Raw genomic sequence first — 23,257 nt, 5'->3', positions numbered from 1 at the left:
AGAAAGAGTCGGCTGTGATGGTAGACAGCTGCTGGCAGTGGGATGATCAATAGTTGAAGAGCTTAAGAGGGTGTGTGGAAAGATGAGAGGCACACACACAGGCACTCAATAAGAATCCTAGGCCTGGTAGGCACTTAATAAATGTCTGTTACAGACCAGAATTTTATTGCTGTTAAGAGGCCCAAGCCCCTCATTGGAACAGTGAAAAACAGGTGCAGAAAGGCGGAATAACTTATCTAAGGTCATCTAGGCTTTCTAAGTTACAGAAGTGACACCTGCAAGTAGGCATTGCAGACCAGATCTTCCAGTTATCCTTCATGGGACCACAAGGTGGCGCCGCAGCACCAGCTTTGGCCAACGCCCGCCAAGTAGTCCTCCAGACATCAATACCAATACCCACGCACGCGTGCGTCCCTCTGCTTCAGGAATGTCCTGGCTTCCCCATCCTGGTGTTAGCGGCTGAGGGGGACTGAAGCCCTAGAAGCTTGGACCCTCACCTCTTTCCCTAGCACCTAGCTCTCCTTAAGACATGAGGGAGAATAGGGGAGAGGGCTCAACCGCAACTCTGAATCATCAAGCCTTTGACAGTCCGCGCACGTTTATTTCATTTATCTTTGAAAATGATAAATGGGGGGAGGGGGCACCTGGAGAAGGCGGGGTGGGCCAAGGGTGAGTTGGCCCCCGGGGAACTGGTCCCTGTTCCTGGCCTTAGTCCCAGGAGCGCAGACTGTGTAGGGCCCAGTCCACCCCTCAGGGTTGGGAGGGGGAAGGCTGTCTCCTGAGTCGGCCGCTCTCCCGCCCCCAGCTGCCCCAGCATCCTTCTCAGACCCCGGGGCGGGGGCAAGCCAGTCAAGACGTCCCCAGTCCGGGGAGGCTGAGAATTATCGCCCCCGCCCTCGAGGATGATCCGTGGGCAGGGCCACTCATACGGGCCGTTCCACAGCATACTGGCACGGACTGAGGTTGGCGGCCGGGGGCGGCCCGGGCACCGTGGGGTAGCTGAAAGAGGCGTGTTGTTTGGCCTTGAGCCTCAGGCTGGCCAGACTCGAGTTACACGGGTCCCGATATACGTAGGGGGAGGAGGCGGCCGCAGCAGCTGCTGCGGCAGCCGAGGCGTAAGGGCAGGATACTGCCCCGGAGGACACTGCGGCCGGAGCCAGCCCGGGAGGCCCCCCGCCCAGGCCCTGCAGGGTCCCGGCCCCTGGCACGGTGCCCGGGGCGGCCGCGGCCGAGGGCACCATGGAGGCGGCGATGGAGCTGGGTGGCGAGAAGACGGGCTGCGAAGCCAGAGGCCCCACGTTGACCGAGTTGAAGGCGAACGGGAAGGTCTTGGCGGCGAGGGGCGGGCCGAGGGCTTTGGGTGGCCAGTTGCCGTAGGAGTAGCCGGGGTACACCTCCTCGTAGGGCGGCACCAGCCCCCCCAGCGGCGCCGCAAAGCCTCCCTTACAAAGCTCCGCCTGCTGGCTGCGCTCGCGCTTTCGCCACTTGGCGCGCCGGTTCTTGAACCAAACCTGCGGGCGCAGGAGAAAAGGCTGTCAGGGCACAGAGCCGTGCAGGGGTCCCAGAGCTGGTCAGCACACATGGGGAGTGGGTCACCCAGATGGGGGTTCAAGCTGGGGCCGGAGCCGTGCGGAGGATAAGATGGTGTGGCTGGAGACGGGAATGGGGTCTTGGAGGAGTGTATTGCGTGAAGGTGCTGAGAACAGAAGTAGTGGGAGGCAGGGCTGAGTCAAGGGCGACAGCATGGTGAGGGCAGTAAGATGGGGTCACGGAGGGGTGACGAGAACAAGCAACAGTGTCGGGAGAAGAGTGGCCTGGAGTGATGGGGTGGAGTGAGATTGGAGGTTGGTGGAAAGAAGGCCGTGTGCGGCAGCGGACCGGGACCAGGACCGGGTACGTCGGGTGTCGGGTCCAAGGATGGAGCAGGCAGGGCAGAACCACAGGTTGCATGTTTCGAAACTACTCGCTAAGCGGCGGACGAGAGGGAGACGGGGGTGGGGTGAGGGTCATGGGTCTGGGAGCACCATACCCGCACGCGGGCCTCAGTGAGGTTGGTCCACACGGCGATCTCTTCGCGCGTACTCATGTCAGGGTAGCGGTTCCTCTGGAAGGTTGCTTCTAGTTCCTGCAGCTGCTGGCTGGTGAAGTGAGTACGCTGCCGCCGCTGCTTCTTCTTCAGCGAGCCGTCTTCAGGGGAGCCTCCGGGCAGTGAAGCTGAGGCCTTCTCCGAGTCTAGGGGCCGGGTAAGGGCAGGTCAAAAGCATTCCCCGGCTGGGGAACCTCCTCTCTGGGCCCCTCACTCCTACCCGGGCCCCACCCCCATTAGAGATTGAGCTGTTATGTCCCCCATACCCAGAAGGGAGCGTGCTCACCACTGTGTTCTTGGCCCTTGCAGCTGTGTTCTGGGAGTGGAGGGTGGGGAGTGCCCGCATCTGACAGCGACAGGGCCGGGCTCCGGGCCTCCGTCTCGCTAAGCAGGCCGAACTCCATGGAGGGAAGACTCTGGTGGAAAGAGAAGACATAGATCAGGTTAATGGGGATACAATCTCCGGGTTATCTGGTTCCCAGTAGCGTTTCCCCACAGGTTCACTGTCCCCTTTCTCAGCCACCAACATAAAGCTACCCCTGTATGGGGTGCCCAAAGATACAATGGGGAAACAGCAGCCTAAGGGGAAAAAAGTGTATATTCAGAGGTTTTATACACAGATATATGCACTAGACTTTGCTTTGTTCACTGCTGGGCACCTAGAACCTAGAACGGTGCCTGGTGCAGTTGGTGTTCAATAGATATTTACTGAATTAATGAAAACCACACTATTGCATACCACATGCCGTATGCCACATCCTCGAAAACTTCAGTTCCAATATTCCCATAAAGTTATACATGCCCCTCAGCAAATCACACCTGAGACGCTGCTGGAACCTCTGTTATTCACTCTCCAGTGGGACAGATTTCATTTTGAACCAGGTCTGATATTTCTCCCATAAGAATAATCACTACTATCATTTAGAAGTACTTACTGTGTACCTTCACCTCATTCTCTCTCTCCTCACAAGAATGCATCAATATTAAGTATTGTCACCTTTTTCAGGTGACGAAACTGAGACTTGAAGTAACAATTAAGGTCACAGAGCTTGTAAGTAGAACTTGGATCTGAACCAGGCCTGGGAGACTCCTAAGCTAATGCTTTTTCTTCATTTGCTTTTTCAAATTGTGTTCTTTGGGGCCATACCCAGAAACCCCCTCAGAGATGAGAACTTGGGGCTGGCCTCAGGGATGGAAACTTAGCCTGGCCTTGCTTGGATCTGCTTTAACTAGGGCAGCTCTGCTTTTGTCTGTTTTGTTTATGCTTTCTGGAGAGATTTCATTTGAAGAAAGGGTTTCAGAATCAAAAACAAGTTTGAAAATCACTATGCATTCTGGCTGGCCCTGTCTGCTTGTGTGCCTGCCCAGACACACACTGCAGCTTACCAGTCATTGTTCCACTCTCATGCACCGCTTCTACCAGGCACACCCCAGGCAGTAGATGTGAGCATCTTAAAACCACTTAGTTACCCTCACTCCCTATCCCAGACTTTGCCTGACATCGCCCAGAAGCCTGCCTGAGTCTCTCTCCAAGTCTCCCCTATTGGGTCTCCCAGGCCCCCTCTGGTGGGAGGAAGGGAAAGGACACTAGTGGGCTCAAGAACTCTGGGTGCTTCTTGGTCAGAGGAGAACCAAAGGAGGCTAGGAACAGAGGAATAGGGGTGAAGAGCTGGGTGTGGGGGGTCCATCTGCATTCCCATTAACAGAGACTTAATGCCGGGTGTGCAAGGTGGCCTTAATGTGGATTCGCCTGGATTGAGATGTGTGTCACTCGGCTGCTCTGAATTTATTAGGAACCTTTCTCAGGGAAGCAGATGGGCAGCGACATGTATTTGCACATGGTAATGCCCCCTTCAACTCAGAGATGACAGCTGCCCCTTGCCCCCACCTCTCAAGCGAGATTGAGGTCAAGGCAGGAAGTTGAGAAACAGTCCCTGTTCTTTCCACAGGCAGAAGGGACAAGACCTTGGACCTTTTTCTAGGGTTAAAGAGGCAGGGCTGAAGGGAACCTGGGAAGGAAGGAGAGAAGTCAGGCCAGGGGTGGGGGTGCTCAGCCTACCTCCCCTTCCAGGTCTGAGGTCAGGAGTCAGACAGAGGCTTGGGGCTGGCTCAACAATGCTCTGATGGGAGGGAGATGCCCTTAGGCAGGACCCGTGGCAACTGGCAACGTTGACTAGTAGCTCTTCCAAAATAGCTGAGAAGGCTTAGAACTGAGAGCTAGAAAAAAGGGTGTTCTGAAGTCTCCTCTTACTTCAGACCCAAGAAGATGAAGAGGATAAAGGTGGGGTCCCATACATGGTGACAGAGGAGACTAGATTCACAATAGAGTATACAGATGTCATAAAGTTGTACACCTGAAATTTATGTTATTAATCAATGTTACCCCAAATAAATTTAATTAAAATGAAATATTTAAAAAAGAATGCCCTCAAAATGCAAATCATGCCCCTGACTTCTCCAGAGGCCATGAGAGCAACGGAATTGGGAAAAGAGGGGCAGGGGTTTGCCTGTAGGGAAAGCTAAATCCCACTATTGCCATTTATCCTTCCAGTCTGCTGTGGCTCCAGACTTCTAATATTCCAAACTCCCCTTCCCCCAGCATTCCATACCTGTGTCTTGGTTTCACCCTTTATTTCAGCAGAGGGAAGCAGGGTGAAGAGAGATAAGGGCCAGAGGAAAAGACAAGCCTGAGGCCGAGAAAGCAGAGTTCAGGCTGCATGTTTCCAGAGACAGACAGACACACATGCAGACACACACAAGCCCCCACTCAGACAAAATAAGCACTTGGACTTGGAGCTAGGGGCATACAAACACACACTCTCCCACACATGCGCTCCCACATTCAGGCAGACAGACACACACCGTCACAGTCTCCTCTCTCTGTGACAGGGACAGCTGCCTTGGCTGTTTTGGAGTTAGCCATTTCCCTACCCCCCTCCCCTCCTGGCCCCTCTGAACCTCAGCTCTCAGTCTCAGGAACTAAGGACTCTGTGGGGGAGGAGGAAGCCAAAGGGGCCAGGGGAGTGGTCTATGCGGTGACTGTTGGGGAGAGCCTGTTTGGCTGAGTGTGGAGATGGCAGGAGAACGCTGGAAGAAGATGGGGTGGGGGGCAGAAACTGCCCAGGCCCTTTTAGGAAAGAAATCTCTTGTAGCCCAAAGAAATTAGGTTTGGAGTCAAAAGATCTAGGTTCAAGTCATGGTTCCCCAACTTACTAACTGGCAAATTACCTCTCTAAGCATATTTTTTCATCTCTTAAAGGGAGATCATAATCCCTTCCCTACCTGCCTTCAGTATTGTTATAAGGTTAAAATAAAACATGACATATAAAAATGGGTAGAGGTACAACTCTATCCAAGTATTTTTTTCCCCTCATTCATTGAAGAGATGTTTATTTGGCATCTTCTGTGAGCTGGGTATTGAGTGAGGCACTGAGGAGAGACGGGTAAATAAGATCTCATCCTTGTCTCTGCCCTTGCTTGAGGGGTTTACCTCCCTAGACGCTGGCTCTCCCAGGGAAACATTTCCCTGGTGAATAAAGGTGAGTATGCTACATTTTAGAGAGGGATGCGAGTGTGTTTTGTGAGCACTCTGTCCTGAACATAAGGGAGAGCCCAGTCACTAAAGTAACAGCAAAATGGGTAGAATAACTCAAACTTTGGGGACCAGGTACTGGTAAAGGAAAGACTGAATCCTTAGGCTCCTGACGGGGTTAGTAATAGCAGATAGAGGGGACGAGGCTGAGAAGAGACCTGACTGTAAAACTGAAAAGGCAAGAACACTAAAGCTAGGCAGGCAATAGAGAGATAGAAGGTGGGGGTCCAGACCTCTAGCAGACTTGTGTCTGGGTGGGTTGGTCAGGCAGAGGCTGGGGGCGCCAAGTGGTTGTCTGAGTTGGAGACAGGCTGGCTGAGGACTAAGCTCCCCCAAACTGCTGGAGGTCAGGAAGCTGGGGAGTTGGGACTGAGGCCAGGGACTTCACCTCGCTCAGTGGACAGGGACAAGCAGTAGGTCTGGGAGCCACAGTTTTGCTTGATTCTGGTAGGAATTACCAGGAAGGGCCAAAGAGAGTCAAAAGATAACAGTGGTGCTGAGGCCCGCTCTGGGAGAGGCTGCCTGCCCCACCTCCAACCTTTCTGACATCCCTCACTGGGGATGCATGGCCCAGGCCCCCCCCCCCCCCCCCCCGGTCAAGTCAGGGAGGGAATCCCAGCCCTAAGGAGAAGAGAGGGCCTACAGGTGTGCTCTGATTCTGAAGTTAAGGCTGGAATTACAGGAAGCTGTCATGGATTACAGCAAGATCAAAATATCCAAGATACATCAAGGTGGAGAGCAGAGACTAGCACATGCCAGAAAGGCCACAGTGGGGAGGCCCTGGTTTCCAAGGGACCCAGATTCATGGCAAGAGGGTAACTGCCAAGCGCACCCACTTTTGTCCTGAAGTCAAAGTGGGGTAAACCAGGGTCACACCCAGAGAGCCTCAAAGAAGTTGCAATAATAATGCCCAAGGTAGGAGGCACACCCTGGAATTTAAGCGGGAGAAGACATTCTCTTGCAGAGGAAGAAGGAAGAGGAAGAGCAGATGGAGTTGTGAGGCTGTGGCTCAGCTCAGCAAGCAGCAAGTTGGCAAACAGGTGTAAACCAGGGCCCGAAACCATCCTATGAACCCGAAACTGAAGTGAGGCCCTTAAGTGCACATGGCCTCACGTGTATTAGTGATGCTGATCCCCCGAACTGTCTGGTCTGCTGAACTGCAGTGACAAATGGGAGCAAATGAAGACAGCTGTAGACAAAGCTCACAGCCCCAAGAGGAAACCCTAGGACTCAGGTGGAGGCTGCACTGACTTGATGCACTGAATTCATTCAGGGGTAAGTCAGAAATCAGAGAAATGGGCTTTCACATCCTTTCTTCTCTTCCTTCTTTCCTTCAGCAAGTGTTAGGTGCTCAGGCAGATCTCCAAGAATGGTACGGCACAGACCCTAACTTCTAGGTACCTGCGGTCTGCAAAGGCAACCAGAGCACAGGATGAAATGATGGGCTGCATGGACGTGATTCTCACATTACGGGAGATCAGAGAAATGGAAGTCCATAGAAGGTGGCATCATGTTTGGGGGCTCAGAGAATGTAGCACATGGCTGAGCTGGGAATTGGGGAGGCAAAAAACGGGCAGAGGCTTCTAAATAATTAGAGCAGGATTGAGCTGGCAGGTTCAGAGGGCAACAAGGAGCCCGGCTTGGCCAGGGTCTCAGTGTGGGCAATGGGAAATCATCAGAGAAAAATGGATCAGGCTGAGGGGACCTCCAATAAGAGGCAAGGGGTAGTGGTTCAGGTTTGATACAGTCTAGGCTGGGGTATCTCCAGTTTTCCCACTGAAAAACCTCTAACACTAGTAAGAGAGAAATCACCCTGGGAAACTAGGGGCACAACCCGAAACTGCTGCCAACAGTATGAAATTTCTTTGAGATCTCCAGCCTTATGTTAAAAATGGAAGCAAATGTTGCGTTCTGTTCTATACTTAAGTTATTATGTTTATTTTAATATAAAAATAAAGTTTTCTCTAAAAATCTCCAAGTGACATCTTCAAGTGACATCACACCAGGACGATGAGCCATGTTTAGCTTATAGCGTCATGCTCCTCCCAGTTCTCTCCCACCCCAGTCCCCTAAAGAGAAGCATTGCTCCAACGAGTGGGTGTCACTAGAGGCTTATAGGCAGGGGGGTGACATAAAAGCAGCATCTTTGGGACCTTTATTTGGCATTGGTGAGCAGAATGGATTGGGCAGAGGAGAGATAGAAAAGGGGCTCTTTGAAAGCAGCTCTTTCTCATCCCACCACCTAGCTTTTCCTTTCTCTTCCCATCACTCTTATCATGGGTCCCTGTTGGTGACCATGGGCTAGACACTCTAGATAATCCCAAAGCTGAGGACCTAATGGATCCTGCAGGTTAGCTGCCATCTCCCTCCTCCACACTCTAGAAAGCATCATTTAGAGTGAATGGAGAAGAAAAGATTTGGGTGACTCCTTCCTTCTCTCATGCGAACCCCAGCTCAGCTTCAGTCTGTCTCCCCTGCCCTCCTTTCTTGGATCTGGGTCCTGGGCCCATATTCACATCCTTGAGCAGCAGGCAGGCAGGGATCAGATCAGGATCTTTGGCCTGGTAGAAGTATTAAGCATTTGGGGAGCTCCCTTGAACTCTTCTCAGAGAGGGGTGGGGTAATGGCTAGCATCCAAAGCCTGAGAGAGGGAGTTCCATCTGTCATTGAGAATCTTCCTGTGGCTGGATCAGGGGTGTTATCTGGCTGATCTGGGACTTGAGACAGCACCCTTCCAAACAAAGATTCTACAGTTTGGGCATAACAATGGCAGTAATGCTTTTTATTTCTGTGGTGCTTTTCCATTTGCAGAGGGCTTTCATATATATATGATTTCATTTAACTCTTGCAACCATTGTGAGTGGCAGGAATGACCATCCCCATTTCACCTCTAAGAAGATGAATTTGTCCAAGGTTACCCAGATTGAAGAGATTTGAATCCAGTTTTCCTAAAACCAGGGACTGAGCTCTTCACTCCTCGCCCCCGCCACCCCAGCAGCCATTTGTGGCTCTGACACACACTGATCCTCCCAAGCCCCGAAGGATTCCATTTCTACTTCCTGCCTCTACCACCTCTCTGGAAATGAGCTCTGGAAGTTTGCTGCCCACTGTGTGCCAAGGAACATTTTCCTATTCATCCTGCGCTTGCATCACTCCGGTTCTAAGAGGCCCCCTCATCTCTGGTTTCAGGATTTGGGGGGCAAACAAGTCTGCTTCTGCTTATCCATGCCTCTCATTGTTTTGTGGGTTTCCATCCTATCTCACTTTCCAGAGGCCTAAATGTTGAAGTTTGCTCTCTCCAGCAGCCACTGGCTCCCCATTCTACCGACTATTCTCTGACACTTCTGTAGGCTCATGACATTCTCCCTAAGAGCCAGTTACCTAGGCATGGACTCAGCTCATGGTTTTATGCAAGGATGGAAGAAGGTTCAGCCTTTTGTTTCCAGTCATCTTCATTATGATGCTGTTGCTTTTTGGCCTTTGGGCAAAAGCAAAACTTTAGGCTAAGGTGTTTAGGGAAACATCTGTAATGCCTTCCCTATTCCTTTCCTGACTCAGAGCCTTTCATTTCACCCATAACTTCAGTGATTTTCAAAGGGGATGGGAGCACGAGCCCCTGAAAATGGTATCGGAACGTGGTGGCGGTATTGGTTTGTGACTCTATATTTAGCAAAAGGGAGCAAGGGACATAAAAAATGTTGAGAAACAATGTTGTAGCTGGTAATAAACACATTTTAAAATTGAGGAATGGAGGTGGGAGTGTGGGGAATATGTACTGTGTGTCACTCATGGGTGGAGGTTGAGAAAGGTTGAGACCCACTTGTTTAGATTACTTACTCATTGCAAAACACTTTCCCCATGAAAATTCAGTCCCCAGATGAGCTGTTTTTCTCACTTACATAGACTGTGAGAGTTCTTTCTACTCTGTTCCCTTCAACTTAACTGAAGTCTGGTTAAAGAGTTAGGGCCAGGGTGGGTGGACATTGTAGGAGTCCAAATGGTTCAAGACCCTTCCCCAGCTACAGGGAAAGCACACGGGGCAGTTGAATAGGGCTGAGACCTCCTTCCCAACCAGAGTTAGAGGGCAGTGAAAGTCTCATGTTGGACCGGAGTCTGGATTCCATGTATCTCTTTCCTACCTTCTCTCATCCTCCAAACTGGTGGGGCTGAGAGGGAGCAAAAAGGGAAAGAAGACCACAGGGTTTGCTTTGCTAAAGGGCTGCAATTTTCTCTTCAGGCCTGGGCTCCTGCTCCCTGCAGAGAAGGTACCTTTAGGTTGCTGACACCCAGGCAAGAAGTCTGGGGTGTCTGATCAGCTGTATTGGAATTAGGGGTTGCCCCTGAGTTTGTGAGGGAACTGAGGCTGGCAGGGGCTTGTGCTGGGCTCTTCCTGGCCCTCCCATTGCCGTTTGTGGTTCATTCTTTCCTTTCCTGGTCTTGATACCCACTAGCAGTCTCACTATTAGCTTTCTCTCCTCAAATTTGGATTCTGGAAGTTCAGGTGATGCTCAGGTCTAGTTTGGACTGGAAAGGGCTTCTCTCCCAGCACCACTCCACCCCATGGCCAGGCTGCAGCCTTTACACTCACTCCTCGCTCCTGGGCCCCACAGCCCATAGGAGCAGAAACAAGTTTTCAAAGTGGGATTCGAGGCGACCCACCACAGCGAACCCCACCGCACACGCAGTAGCTGGGCAGGCGCTGCCGGGTAAATGGACATGCCACTCGGCCAGGGACATTCTGTCCACCACTGCCTGACACAGCGCCTGCTCCAGAGAGACCCACCTCGCCACTCCGGACATTCTATCCGCTCTCAGCCCCGCGTACTGCGGACATTCCGTCCGATTCCGTGGCGGCCCCAGCCCGGGACCCATGCGGGCCCGGACACCGCAAGTCGGACGCGCCAGAATCGCTGCCTGGTCTCTCCGGCTGCCCTGCCACTGCCGTGCCGCCAGCACAGCGGCCATCTGACCCGTTCGCGGCCGGGCTCTCACAACACTGGTCCTATTCCCAACTGCGAAGAGCTGGGAAGAGAAGCGTGTGCGACTAGACTCACCCCTGTTCCCAGTCCCTGGAGTCTGAGCCCCAGCTAAGGGACGTCGGGCGCCGCTAACTGCCCCATGCTGGGCAGCCGCCGCCAGCTCCCCCCACTGGCCAGGGCCTCGGCAACTCCTTTCGCTCCCTGGCTGCCTGCCTCGCGTCCTCGGATTCCAGGGTGCTTTCTGGTAATGGTTTCCTGACTCGCTCTCCTCCTCGCTTCTCGGAGTCCCCGTCCTGGCTTCATGTCTCCGTTTCCCTCCGGATTCCCTGAGTCTCTCTCTCTTCTCTGTCCCCCGAGTTCTGACGCTGAGTTTCTCTTTCCCTTAATCCCCCGGGTCTGCAGTCCGCCCTCCCACTTTCGACCCTTTCCCCAGGCACCGTTCCCCAGTTCAGTCGACCCAGCTCCTGTTTTAGGGATCCCGAAGTCCGGCCATGGCCCCCCTGCCCCGTGAGCCCCTGTCCCCCGCACGGTCAAACACTCACAGTGAGTCCCGCAGCAGGCAGACTCCCGGCAGCGGCAGTGGCGGCCGTAGTCTGGAGGGCAGGCAGGGGCCGTGGGCCGGGCACCCGGCCGGGGTGGGGGCCGTCCCCCTGCGCCCGGGCCGCAGCTCCGCTCTGGCGCTCCCGGACTCGCAAAGGGAGAGAGTGAGCCTTGGCGCGGACTGCCACCCCCAGCCGGCGCCCATTCACTTTATGGCAGCCCAGGGCGCCCCCAGCCCGCGGCAGCGAGCCTCGCTCGTAGGGCCCCGCCCCCTTCCAGCTGCGCTCTCCAGGCTCCACCCTTTCCAGCTGTGAATCTTTAGGCCCCGCCTTTGGGGGTGGGGTCGGGCCGGCGAGACGCCAAGAACCCCGCCCCTTGGCCAATAGGAGGCACGCTTCAGCAACTGGTACACGCCCCTCCCCACGTGGCTGAAACCCCGCTTTAGCAGGAGCGCTTTGGCAGAGCCAAAACGGCGGACGTAGGGTGGGCCGTGTAGCCCTACCGAGCCCGGGCCTGCTAGCAGCAAGGGAGAACCAGACCACTAACCCGAGAGAAGTGGAACGGTGCCGGGTGATAGGGCTGCCGGGGTGCCAGGTGGGAGGGCGCACCGGCCGGGAGAGGCCGCTGGTTTTCAGCGCTCAGACTTCGTTGCCGCTCAAGTTTCGGCGATTTTCTCCACTTGTCGCTGTCTATCTCTCTGCCCTTTTGTCTCTGCTCCAATCTTCCCACGTCTCGCCTTTCTTTCCTCTTCTCCTCCGCTTTGCTCCTGCTGTTTGTCCCTCTCCTCCCTCCTCTGCCACTTTGAAAGACTAATTTCTCTTTCTCTCTGCTTCTCTTTTTCCTCATATCTTTTCTTTTTCCTCTTCTTGGTTATCTCCTGCCCCCCAACCCCCGTTTTCTCTCCTCCAAGGAAGGTGGCTTCGCGGAGAAAGCAGTTTGGAATGACACAAATCAAAGTACCATTCTAACCCTGCCACCAATCATACCATGAGTGAGTGACCTTGGACAAGTCACCCCCTCCTACACCCCCGTCCCCCCCCCCCCGGAAAAAAAGAAGTTAAAGGAGACTCTGGATCTCAGGGCTTGAGCTGAGCACTCCTCAGAGGCCTGGGCAGTTTACTATGTCAGTCTGCACTTTTGGCTTGCCCAGGCTATGCTATCCAACGTTAATAGGGCTAGCTTCTCTTTGGTGGTACCAGGTTCAGTTCTGTGGGGGAGGTGTGGCCTTGGTGCTTGCTTGTTAGGGAGTTGCAAGGGATAGGACAGATGTCCCAAGGAACATGTGGAGTCAGGCTGGATGCTTGGGTGCCGTTGAGAGCCCTAAACCCTACCACACAATATGCTCCTAAGGTAAATTTGACCAGTTTTGTTTCTGCTTAAAACCCTTCAGTGGGTCTTAATTGCTCTCAGGATAAAGACCAAACTCCCTTGCCTGGCATACAGGATCTGACCCTGTCTTAATCTCCAACCTCCTAGTGGTTTCCTGTACACCTCTGGCCGTTTTTTTTTCTGACAGTGGCGTATTTCCAGCCAGTCTTCATCTTGTCAATTCCTATTTATCTTCCTAAGCTCTACTCAGGCCTCCTTTTCTATGGGAAGCTGTTCCTGAACTCCCAGATTAGCCAGATGTCTAGCCTCTTGCTCCCATAACCCTCCTGTGCATACCCTCTAATACTCTGCTCGCTATATTGAAGAGATCAGCTTATATGTTGTCCCTATGATGCTAACTAAGATTTAGGAGGGCAAGTACCATGTCTTTCTCATGTTTTTATTCCTAGGCATAATGTAGGAACTCAATACTGAAATCTAAGAGGGAGATGTTCTGCCTGGTAAGATGAGGGAGGTTGGGCTAGAGTATTATCATCTCTTCCTCATTTCTAACACACAATCGCATTCATGCTTTTTAGTTGATTAATTTTTGAAGATATGTGAGAGTGGAGATGGGGGAGTAGGGAGTTTTGGCCTACTTAGACGATTTTTCAATTTTTGGCTATTTAGGACCTCTCAATCTGAGATAGACCCAGGAGTCCAAATCCCAGTTTTCAAGTGAAGGTGAAAAATTGCTCAGAGATACTGTGGAAAGAGGTACTATGGTGGTTGTATCCTCTTCCCCTTTCGTTGGGCGAAAGGCAAAATCCTCAGCTGGACCCAGAGACCAGGAACCGATGTGCAGGTGCAGGGAACTGTTGAGTTTTTCATGTCTGATGGGTTCTTCTAAATAGAAGATCCTAGCACATGGATGGGGTTTGGCTATCTGGGTTTAAGACCACATTTCTATGGAGTTAGGTATGCAGCTTTCCTGGACTTGGGTTATCCATAAATGAGAGGAAATGTGGAGAGAATTGGTATCTTTTTTCATTGCCTCCCAGCAGTTTCTTCAGGTCTGCAGGGACACCGGGGCTCTATTCCAGAAGATAGGCTGGGAATTCCACCAGTCAGTCTTCAAGGAGGAAACACCCTCCTGTCCCCTTCGTACACACTCTCACTTCTAGGTAATTCTAAATATCCTAGCAACCTTTATCATCTCTTGCAAGAGGACAGATACCTTGGGGCAGGAGAGTGAAGACTGGGGTGGGCATCTAGCCCTTAGGCTTCTTAGCATTTCTAAGGCAGATAGGAAAGGCTTCCATTTCCTGTCACTGGTGATGTGGACTAACCTGGGTAATTAGCTTTATTCCAGGTAGGTAAAGAGTGTCCAAGGCTTAGTATGAGGGGCAGAACTGGGAGTCACAGCCTGATAGACTAGGGCATAAGAGGTAGTGAAGCGCAGTGAACAAGAAAGCTGAACTGGGGTGTGAGGACACCGGGGTTTGTCTCTCTGCCAATAACTAGTTATGCGAATGTGGGTGCTATCTTTGCACTCTGGGACTCAAGTTTCCCGCTCTGTAAAATGAGGACACCTGAATTAGATACCCAACGTTTCTGCCACCTCTCATTTTCTCTATTTCTGGATGACAGGAATGGGGTACAAGACACAGAAACAGTTGGGTTGGGACAGACACATCTATGAGAAGCCAGACAGGGCAGGCAGATGGGAGAGTGGGGGAGGGGAGATTGGAAATTGCGGGACTGGTCCTAGGATGGAGTGAGTCCAGAAGCTGCCTCGTATGAAGTGTTCCCTTAAGGGGCACGGTTTTGGCCTGGCTGACTTTGATAGGGAGTGCCCGGAATAGGGCAGGGAGGAAGGAATAGAGTCGCCCGCTCGGGCTCTCAAAACGGACCCCGCCCCCTTCCCAGCAAATCGTAGCTCTCCTCCCCATAATGCCCAGCAGCCACTTCCAAGCCGCGCTGCAACCGAACTCTAGCTAACTCCACCTCTCCAACCGCCCAGCACAATGTTTCCACTTTTATTGGGTTTTATAACTGTCACTCAGAGAGTCCTTGTATCCGTTGGTTGTTCCTACCTACCCTTTTCTTTCTCTTGTAATCTCGCCTCCTTAAGTACAACCCGCCTCCCGAAGCCAACTTCCATTCATCGATTGGATAGCTGGAATGCCACTTTTCACGGTGCAAAGCTATTATTGGTTGTGCGCGGCAGGGCTCGCGCAGTTACCAGGCAGCGGGCTAGACTGAGGCTAGTTACCACGTCAGTGAGCTGACAGGGAAGGTACCCGGTTCCACCGCCCGTTCCGGCCGACTCTAATCGGCCTCTGTGCGTTCCCTGACTTCGGCCTCAACTTCCAGGAAACGGGCTACTTTCCTTCTCCCATCTGCCACCAGAGCCGGGAGAGCCGCTCGGAGACGCCTTCGGGGCCCGGGGTGGACATGAGCAGCGGCTGCTGGTCCTGGGACTAGGCCCCGCCATTTTGGATCCGCTGACAGGTCAGCGAAGTCTGCTCTTAGAGTTCCAGTGTCGTGAAGGGTGCCCTGACATCGCGATAGGGAATAAGGAGAGGAGGGCCCTTAAAATGGAGGAGCTGGGTGGATTAAGCGCGCAGAGGCAGGAATAAGACGAGGGAGAGATTGTTGTGGAAAGGAACTGGGAGGCGTGTAGGGGGCAAAGGTCAGGCCCCAGCCACAGGAGGGGCGACTTCAGCTCTGACTTCTGATCCCTTGCAGGTTCCCTCGTCCTTCTTGTGTTCCAAGACTTAACCTAGGCTTCAGCTCCTCTCTTCCGGAGCTTTCTGCTGAAGAGCCCAGTCCTCAAAAGCTGAAAGCCAACCTAAAGATCATTGTTATCTATTTTTCAGGGTTGATTTTTATGCCTTCCATATGTAAGTCTCCCCAGATTGTATAGAGCGTCCACTTCTGTGTGACTACCCCGTTAACACAGCCTAACTGCTTCATTAATACTGAATGATGAGCTAGTGCAACCTAGGCTCAGGCAGTGAGGAGAGGTGTGGAAGGATTGAGGCCAGCAGTGTGGGGGACCTGGGCTATGAGAAGGCTTTCCTCTTATAGGGCAGCTCCGTTGCCATCTGGGTCCGTATGTAAACACTGGACTTACCTTCTGAGTCTGTTTCTCCCTTTACACAATCTATTTTACAAATAATCTCTCCTGGTGTGTGGTTTTGGCTGGCATTTTCTCCCCAGGTCTTCTCTTCACTACGCCTAAGGAGACAGAGGTTCAATCACAAGGAAGCCACTCTTTTATGACATATTTATTTGGCTGAGAGTAGAGAGGGATTTGTAGACTGGTAAAGTTTGGTGCTGTTGGCCTGTTATTTTTAGTGGTTAAAAGGAGTCATGAGACATGTTCAGCCAATTTAAAAGTGGTAGGGTCAGGGCAGCAGAGTGAATGAGTGTCGTTTATGGCACTGTGATGACATTTGATGAATTGCTGTGTTGTAAACCTTACAGTCCCCAAAGGGAAAGAGTGCCTTTAGAATTGAGGACTAGTGTAGATAGTATTTTTTAATGCACAACATAGAAATTTGTATGCCTTTAATTCAGGTACACCAGGCACTCCTCTGGGCCCTGTGGAGGATGTAAATGGGAAGGTCTGTTTTGGGATTGCTCTGCTCAGATTATGCACTTCTGAAAAGCAGTAGCATATATGTGCAGTGGCCTAGTTAGAGCAGATAGTAGGGGTAAGGTAGTATCAATCTAATGCCTTTCAGCATGTATGGACACTCAATAAATGTTACTTGTACCTAGTGTTAGTTTTAGTATGTGGTCCTAACTTGTGACCTGGTTCTAGTCCTGGCAGTCAGGACTTTTGCATGGTGAGATAGTAACAAGGAGAGCCCAAACCTCATTGTGTTTGAAAGGAAAACTATCTAGGATCTAGAGTGACTAAACTCTTTTCTTTTTACCTAATGCCCTCTGCTCTCCTGAAGTTGTGGATGTGTGGTGGGGGATAACTTTTATTGTTTGTATTTATTGATTTGAAATAAGTGCGATAGAAATGGTACAGGCAACTATTTGCATTTTAACTTGATGATCCAAGTTGCAGAAATTTCCAAAAAAGTAGTTGAAAGTGACTAACGAAATGGTATTAGACAGCCTAGGAAGTGTCCAGGTTTGATAGGCCTGCCTTGCTTATCTGGGTTGATATGCCCTGTTGAGCCCTGTTGGGCTGAAAGACTTTGCATAATAGGGAATCTAGTCTTTGGGTAGAGTGTGACCAATCCAGCATCTTTTCAGTTGGGCCTGGAGGTGACTTATGCATCAAAGATTTTCCCTTTCTTTACTTAAAAAGTCATTTTCTGGATAGGAATCATTCTTTGGCCCCAACCCCCACCGCACACCATTAAATTGGTTCTTCAAGACTTGTATTTGAGCTTATTTTTAAAAGGGGGTGAGATACTACATTCTAAGCTTGACCGTGGTGCTCACTGGCACAGCAAGAACTCAGGTTGTAGACATATCCCGTGAGTCGCTGGGTACCAATCTCAGCTGCACTCGCACTTCTCAGAGGTCCACTACTATTTCAGTTCCCTGTGTTCCAAAAGGCAGCATGACTGCCACTTTTAGGTAATAACTTCACTGATAGGGTACTTAGGCTGGCTACTGTGGGCAGATAGAGGGGGAAAAAGACACAGCTCCTGCTTTGTCTGGAGGAGACCCACTGTATTGATACAATACTCACTGGAAGGGTTATCCTAGCCTTTGTACGCCACTTCTGTTGATTGATTGCAATCTGTCCCTGTGGTTCAGTGTGGCAAATTAAAATAATTCTGCTGTTGGGATAATGGAGTTGAGTTGAAGGAGAAGGGAGGTTCATTTTACCCTCAGGCTGGAAGAGCTGTATAAATATAATTGGCAGGTGTTTAGCTATTATTGTTCCTTTTTTCTTATATGTCAGTATCTTCAACAACAGTTGTTTAATTAATTAACTGAAAATATAATAGAGTAGTATGGGGATTTGGAGCGTCAATTGTGGAAGTGATCATGGAAGTAATGATTTGTTACCATCATATAAACCAGGGATTACAAGCTCAAATGCCTGAGTATCAAACAGGTGAATGTAAATGAGTGAAATCAGCCAGGTGGGAATATATTACAATGTAGTGGGGACTGTCCTGTACTGCAATGTGGACACAGTATGGCCAGTTTTCCTGTTTCTCAGGAGAAACTGGAAATTCAGGTCATTATGCCTTAAACTGTTGGCAACTAGTTAAATTTTTTTTTAAAACCTTTTGCAGATGGAACAAAATATATCTATGGACTTGATTCTGCCCCATGGCAGTGAATGATGACCCCTGATATACAAGATGGGCAGGCTTTATGAGACTTAATTACTACAGTTCTCTGTATATAATCACACAGACTAACTTTTTATCTTTGTCCTACTCTGCCAACTGTCATCCTTATACCATGGGTGCCCTCTGAGTGGTTAAAAGATGAGTGAGAGAGAGAAGCCTTGTTTTATTTTTCATCTACAAGCTGGCAGAAAGGACAGCTTTGAACAGATCTTAGTGGCTCATCTTGCATGTGGTTCTTGGGGTAGATTCAGAATCTCCACAGAAATGGGAGGTGCCATGGCAGAGCTGAGGTACAGTGGTCACCTGATTATCAGGTTTGGGAAGATTTTCCAGTTGTGTCCTGTCAGGACACCAGCTTTTTTCCTGGTTTGACTTTCTCTTACCTCCACCCTTTGAGTAAATTTCTTGAGCCCAGTAAGTTGTTTACTAGTTCAATTCTTGGTCACTTTCAATAAAACACAGAACTATGGTGTGTCCCTTGGCTAGCTCTAGAAATCTTGTAAGCTCTGCATCTTCAGTGCTTCTCTGGAATTTTTGAGAGATTGAGTGAAGGTAAAGCTTGGGAGGGCTAGCTGAGGATTGTTCAGCTCCCTGGTACCTATTACCCTTTTAGAAAGCCCATCAGCATTTTCTTGGTTTACAGAGCTCTGTGCTAGACACCAAAGCACCAGGAAAAAAGAAAACAAAATGAGTCTTTGCCTTTGGAGAATCGAATTTCTAATTGGATAAAGACAACTTTTAAAAGTTTAAACAATGCTGTGCTAATGACTACTATGTAGAACCAAAGAAAATAACATATACATATATATGAATTGACAATTACATGAGAATTATATATTTCACAGAAGAAATGTGAATGTACAAATAGCACATGAGGAGACTTCAGGAGGATAGATGTGAGAATGGAAGTGTTAAAATTTGGCTCGTGGGTAAATAGGGGTTCTTTCTGTCTATAGGGTGGCCTGTATGGAAACAAATATGGGAAGCAGAAAGAAGGCTTACTTGCTTGGCGTAGAGTCCTTGTCCTATGAAGTCATTATTTTCACAAGAGGTGGATGTGAGCAGTACCACTATTGAAGAGTCAGTCTTGATTTAGTTCATTCATTTGTTCATTCACTATTTATCATTTCTTTACTATGTGTCAGACACTGGGAATAAAAAAGTGAATAAATCATGGTCTCTTGCTGAGATGCTCATTCATGGAAGAGACGGACAAAATAATTATAAATCAGTACGAGATGTATTGAAATAGAGCTATGTACAGTGTTATGGGGTGACGAAAAAGGAGTACTAATACTCTCTGGGGGAGTGGGTTAGCTAGGGAAAACTTCATAGAGCAGGCGTTATCATAATAATGGCTAAGATGTTGGAGTTTTAATATCCCTGGTGTTATACTAGGTACTCTATAGGCTTTTTATTTAGGCCTCGCAACAAATATTTTGCGATGGAGAACTGTAAACTGGGCTCAGAGAGGATAAGAAACTTGGCTAAGATCACACAGGTAGTAACAGATCTGGAGCTTGGATCTGTGTTGAGTTTGAAGCTTGTTCTTGTAACCACTGTGGTATTCTGACTCTCTCGTTGGCTTTGGGATGCAATGAGTAAGGCTTTACCAAGTGGACAAGAGTGGGAAAAAATATTCCAAATGGAAAGGGAACAGCATGCGCAAATTTAGAGAGACAGCAAGGACTGTAACTTTAAAAGCAAAGACTTTTGATGGTCTATTTTATACATATAAACAATAGACATAGCATACATGGGGCATCCGTGCCTCCCCAGCTTAAAAAACAGCATCACCCAAACTGAGGCCACAAGTATGTCCTTTCCTGACAGTTACATCTCCCCTCCCCCAGCCACTATTCTAAGTTTGTTGTGAAGTTATGAACTTCATTAATATGAAGTTATTCAACTTTGCAAGATAATGCCAAATTTTTATCCAAACAGGTTGTATCGATTTACGTATCAGACATTTGATCTGCATTTTTACCAATTCTTAATATTGTCAGATTAAAAGTTTTGTGCTATTTTGGGGCTATAAAATGGTATCTCATTATAATCTTATTTTGTAATTTTCTTGATTATTAATGAAGTTAATTACCTTTTCATATATTTATTTGCTGTTTGTATTTCCTTATTCTGTGACATGCCTATTTGTGTCTCTTGCTAATTTTGGGAAGGGTTTATATGTCTATTCTTATAGTTTTGTAGAAGTTATTTTATATTATGGATATTGCTGCTTTATTAGATGTATGTGTTAAAATATTTTCTCCCAGTTTGTGACTTTTCCCTATTTTTTATGGTGTCTTTTGAACAAACATCTTTAATTTTAACCTGGTTTATTGTTTTTTTCTTTTTTTTAATGGTTTTTTTTTCTTTAAATTGGGGACTATTGGGGAACAATGTGTTTCTCCAGGGCCCATCAGCTCCAAGTCGTTGTCCTTCAATTTAGTTGTGGAGGGCGCAGCTCAGCTTTAAGTCCAATCGCCGTTTTCAATCTTAGTTGCGGGGGGCGGGGGGGGGGCGCAGCCCACTATCCCATGCGGGAATTGAACTGGCAACCCTGCTGTTGAGAGCTCACGTTCTAACCAACTAAGCCATCTGGCCCCCCATGGGTTGTGCTTTTTGCTTCCTGTTTAGTTGTTTCACCTCTATGTTGAGGTTATAAAAATATTCTCATATAATTTCTTCTAAAAGTTTTCAAGTTTTGCCTTTTTACATATAAGTTTTTAATTCATTTGAAATAGAATTTTTGGTATTCCATGAAGAAAGGATCCAATTTATTGTTTCTGTTTCTCCTGCTTTTGTTTAGATATAGAGGGAGTTGCCAGTTGATATAGTGACTTTCTCTTTGGATCCTCTTGGGGTGAGTAACTGGGGTGCTGCAAAGCACCGGGGGAATGGTGTAGACCCAGCTTTAAACAGATGAGGCTTTCAAAAGATGTATGTTGCTCAGAGTCTCTGGGCCAGTGGCTTATCTGGCTGGGGATGTTGGTTGGTGTGTATTGGTTGTTCCATCTCATGTTATTTCTGATATAAAATAAACCTTAAGTTCTTTTCTACCACACTGATATGAGGTCTCCACAGGCTTCTGTGACCCTGTGACAAGGGGTTCTAAGCCATCGGCTATCAGCCAGCAAGTAATTCATCAAAGCTTCCCATTTGAAGCTGAAAGACAGATTCCCTTAAGAGATTTCCTGGGTAAGGAGCCAAAGATTCAGAGACCTGGAGGGAGATTAGGGAACTCTGCATAGTCCTTGAAAATAATTCCTCTTCATTCCCTGGATGTGGCTTTTTTTTTTACTAAGAAAAGAAGCTTAAGACAATTATTTTTTGCTTAGATTTTCTGTCTTAGTTGTTACCTTCTGGTGTGTCTAATGAATTTTGATCAAATGTTAGGTTGATTGCTTCAGTTGGAAATCCCGTTTCAAAATTTATCTCCTCCAGGAAGTTTTCTAAATAGCATGTAGAATTTATTAGTTATCAATTAGTCCTACTGGCACTTTTGTTTCCAATTTGTTGTTTACTTACTGCTGTTGTTTTCATTATGGGTGTTTTCTCTCATTCTCTTAGTTTTTTGAAAGATAAACTAAGTATTGTTATTTTGTAGGTAGTTCCCCTTCCAGTACCCCCAAAATATTTTCACAATGGTAAGTATTCAGTATATATACTGAATAATAACAATATATTGAAGACCTTCCATGATATGCCCCCCCCCCCCCGACATGTTTTTCTAGCTTTACCTCCAATTATTTCCCTAGGAATAATGTTCTAGCCAGTCTGGAATAATCATGATCCCCTAAATATATACCGAATTTTCCTACCTATAAGCCTTTATTTATGCCATTGTCTCCTTATATTTTTGACTATTTGAACCTTGTCTTTCGGTTGCCTTTCTAGGGCTTCTGCCAGAAGTAATTTTCTTTGCTTCACAACTGTGACACTGTACCACTCATGTATTGGAGGCATTACATAAGTTTGTGTGTATATGTATGTGTTTTATCTAATCTACTAGGTTATAAATTCCTTGTGGGTTGGTCACCGTACAGGAACAGTTTTGTATGTGCCTAACATTTTGCTCAGCATCTGCTAAGAAATGTCTGATTAACTGAAGTAACTGTTTGTTAATTAACTTTGATTGCTGCTCTTAATTGTTTACACCTGGAATAATACAACTGCTTTTCTAAAGAGTCTACTCATTTTTTAAAAATCAGTTAATCAAAATTTAAAAATAGGTAATAGGCAATATTTGTGTGTGACACAAAATTCAAAAGGTACAAAAGAATATACTGAGAAAAATAAGTCTTCCTCTCACCCCTGTTCCCCAGTTTCCCAGTTCCTTTCTCTGGAGGCAACTTCTGTTAGCTGTTTCTTAAAAATCCTTACAGAGATGTAGAGCATACTCATCTTGCCTAAATAATTTAAGGAAGGAGGGATACTAGATATTTTCTCTTTTCTCTACTGGTATTTTAAATTCTTTTCAAATTAATTTATCTTCTATTTTTTGGTTCTTGTCTTCAGAAGAGAACGTTGTTGTATGTTCTCATCATTGAATCTTCTTAGGAGAGAACATTGTTGTATGCCTAGATCATTTGGAAACAGATGGTCTTCTGAGACTAACCTAGTTATTTCTTTAAATTGTCATTAAAATAAATTTTGTCTTATGTTGGATTCCGTTATGGATTGGGGGAGGTATTATGGGCCTGGACAAAATTTGTACCAGTTCTTTTTTCCTTTATTGTAGTAGTTTTCATACTTTTCACTTTTTGGGGGCCTGATCTTGTGCACAATATGCAAATGGAGCTACTTGCAGGATTCATTTTTTTTTTCTCTCTCTATATCTTTGACTCAGTTTTCTTTTAGATCTCACTGAACTCTATAAATGCATCATGGGCAGAAATGTACAGTAATACATTCTTGTAAAAAATTTAAACATCATAGATAAGGCTAAAATATCTTCTGATTATACCCCAATTTCACAGAATCTTCTCTAGAGATAACTATGGTTATTGAGTTTGGGGTACATCTGCCCAGACCTTTTATTCTGTGTTTATATATCTATCTATATATATACCTGTATAAAATATTTTAAGTATACTTAACAATATGGATGACTCCCAAGCAATGTTTCAAGAGAAAAGAGCAAATTGCAAAATACATACAATGTGATGTTAGTTATATAAAGTGTAAATATACAGAATAATACTATGTATTGTTTAAAGATATATATTAATGAAGTGAAAGTATAAAACAACATAAAAGTTTAATAAAGAACAGATTTAGAATAGTGAGACCTATGGATGAAGAGAGAGGATGTGATTAGGGAGGACACACGAGACTTCTGTTGGGCTATTCTTAATCATCTGGATACTGGCCGTGATATTACTCTTTATATCTTACTGGGTGTTAAATATTG

General features: G+C 47.9%; 2 protein-coding genes across 10 annotated transcripts in view; one reads left to right on the top strand and one right to left on the bottom strand.

Moving 5' to 3' along the window:
• Window positions 1–359: 359 nt before the first annotated feature.
• Window positions 360–11,482, bottom strand: PITX3 (paired like homeodomain 3). The gene is made up of 4 exons (XM_019724996.2): window positions 11,200–11,482; window positions 2,373–2,502; window positions 2,030–2,232; window positions 360–1,511 (listed from the first exon to the last, which is right to left on the bottom strand). The coding sequence occupies exons 2-4, from the start codon at window positions 2,488–2,490 to the stop codon at window positions 924–926; spliced, it is 909 nt and encodes a 302-aa protein (XP_019580555.1). The 5' UTR covers window positions 2,491–2,502; window positions 11,200–11,482; the 3' UTR covers window positions 360–923.
• Window positions 11,483–14,742: 3,260 nt separating this feature from the next.
• Window positions 14,743–23,257, top strand: part of GBF1 (golgi brefeldin A resistant guanine nucleotide exchange factor 1) — a 112,738-nt gene continuing 104,223 nt past the window's right edge. For 2 of the 9 annotated variants that reach the window (XM_074339135.1, XM_074339134.1), the window contains exon 1: window positions 14,743–15,019. The gene's annotated coding sequence lies outside the window, so the exon portion shown is untranslated. Of the gene's footprint in view, window positions 15,020–20,653; window positions 20,708–23,257 lie in introns of all 9 variants that reach the window. The other 7 variants (XM_019725000.2, XM_019724999.2, XM_074339132.1 and 4 more) reach the window with 5 other exon arrangements.

Source organism: Rhinolophus sinicus, linkage group LG07, assembly GCF_036562045.2.
Source record: "Rhinolophus sinicus isolate RSC01 linkage group LG07, ASM3656204v1, whole genome shotgun sequence".
Lineage (NCBI taxonomy): Eukaryota > Metazoa > Chordata > Mammalia > Chiroptera > Rhinolophidae > Rhinolophus > Rhinolophus sinicus.
The sequence above is the reverse complement of the archived record's forward strand: the minus strand, read 5'-3'. Positions and strand labels throughout refer to the sequence as shown.

What these genes read in the sequence shown, in the direction of transcription:
- PITX3 (XM_019724996.2), bottom strand. Translation starts at nt 2,490, where the DNA reads ATGGAGTTCGGCCTGCTTAGCGAGACGGAGGCCCGGAGCCCGGCCCTG. An exon ending in CAAGGGCCAAGAACACAGTG is followed by an intron (nt 2,233 to 2,372) that starts GTGAGCACGCTC and finishes CCCGGCCCCTAG; the next exon opens with ACTCGGAGAAGGCCTCAGCT. An exon ending in TCACTGAGGCCCGCGTGCGG is followed by an intron (nt 1,512 to 2,029) that starts GTATGGTGCTCC and finishes CTGCGCCCGCAG; the next exon opens with GTTTGGTTCAAGAACCGGCG.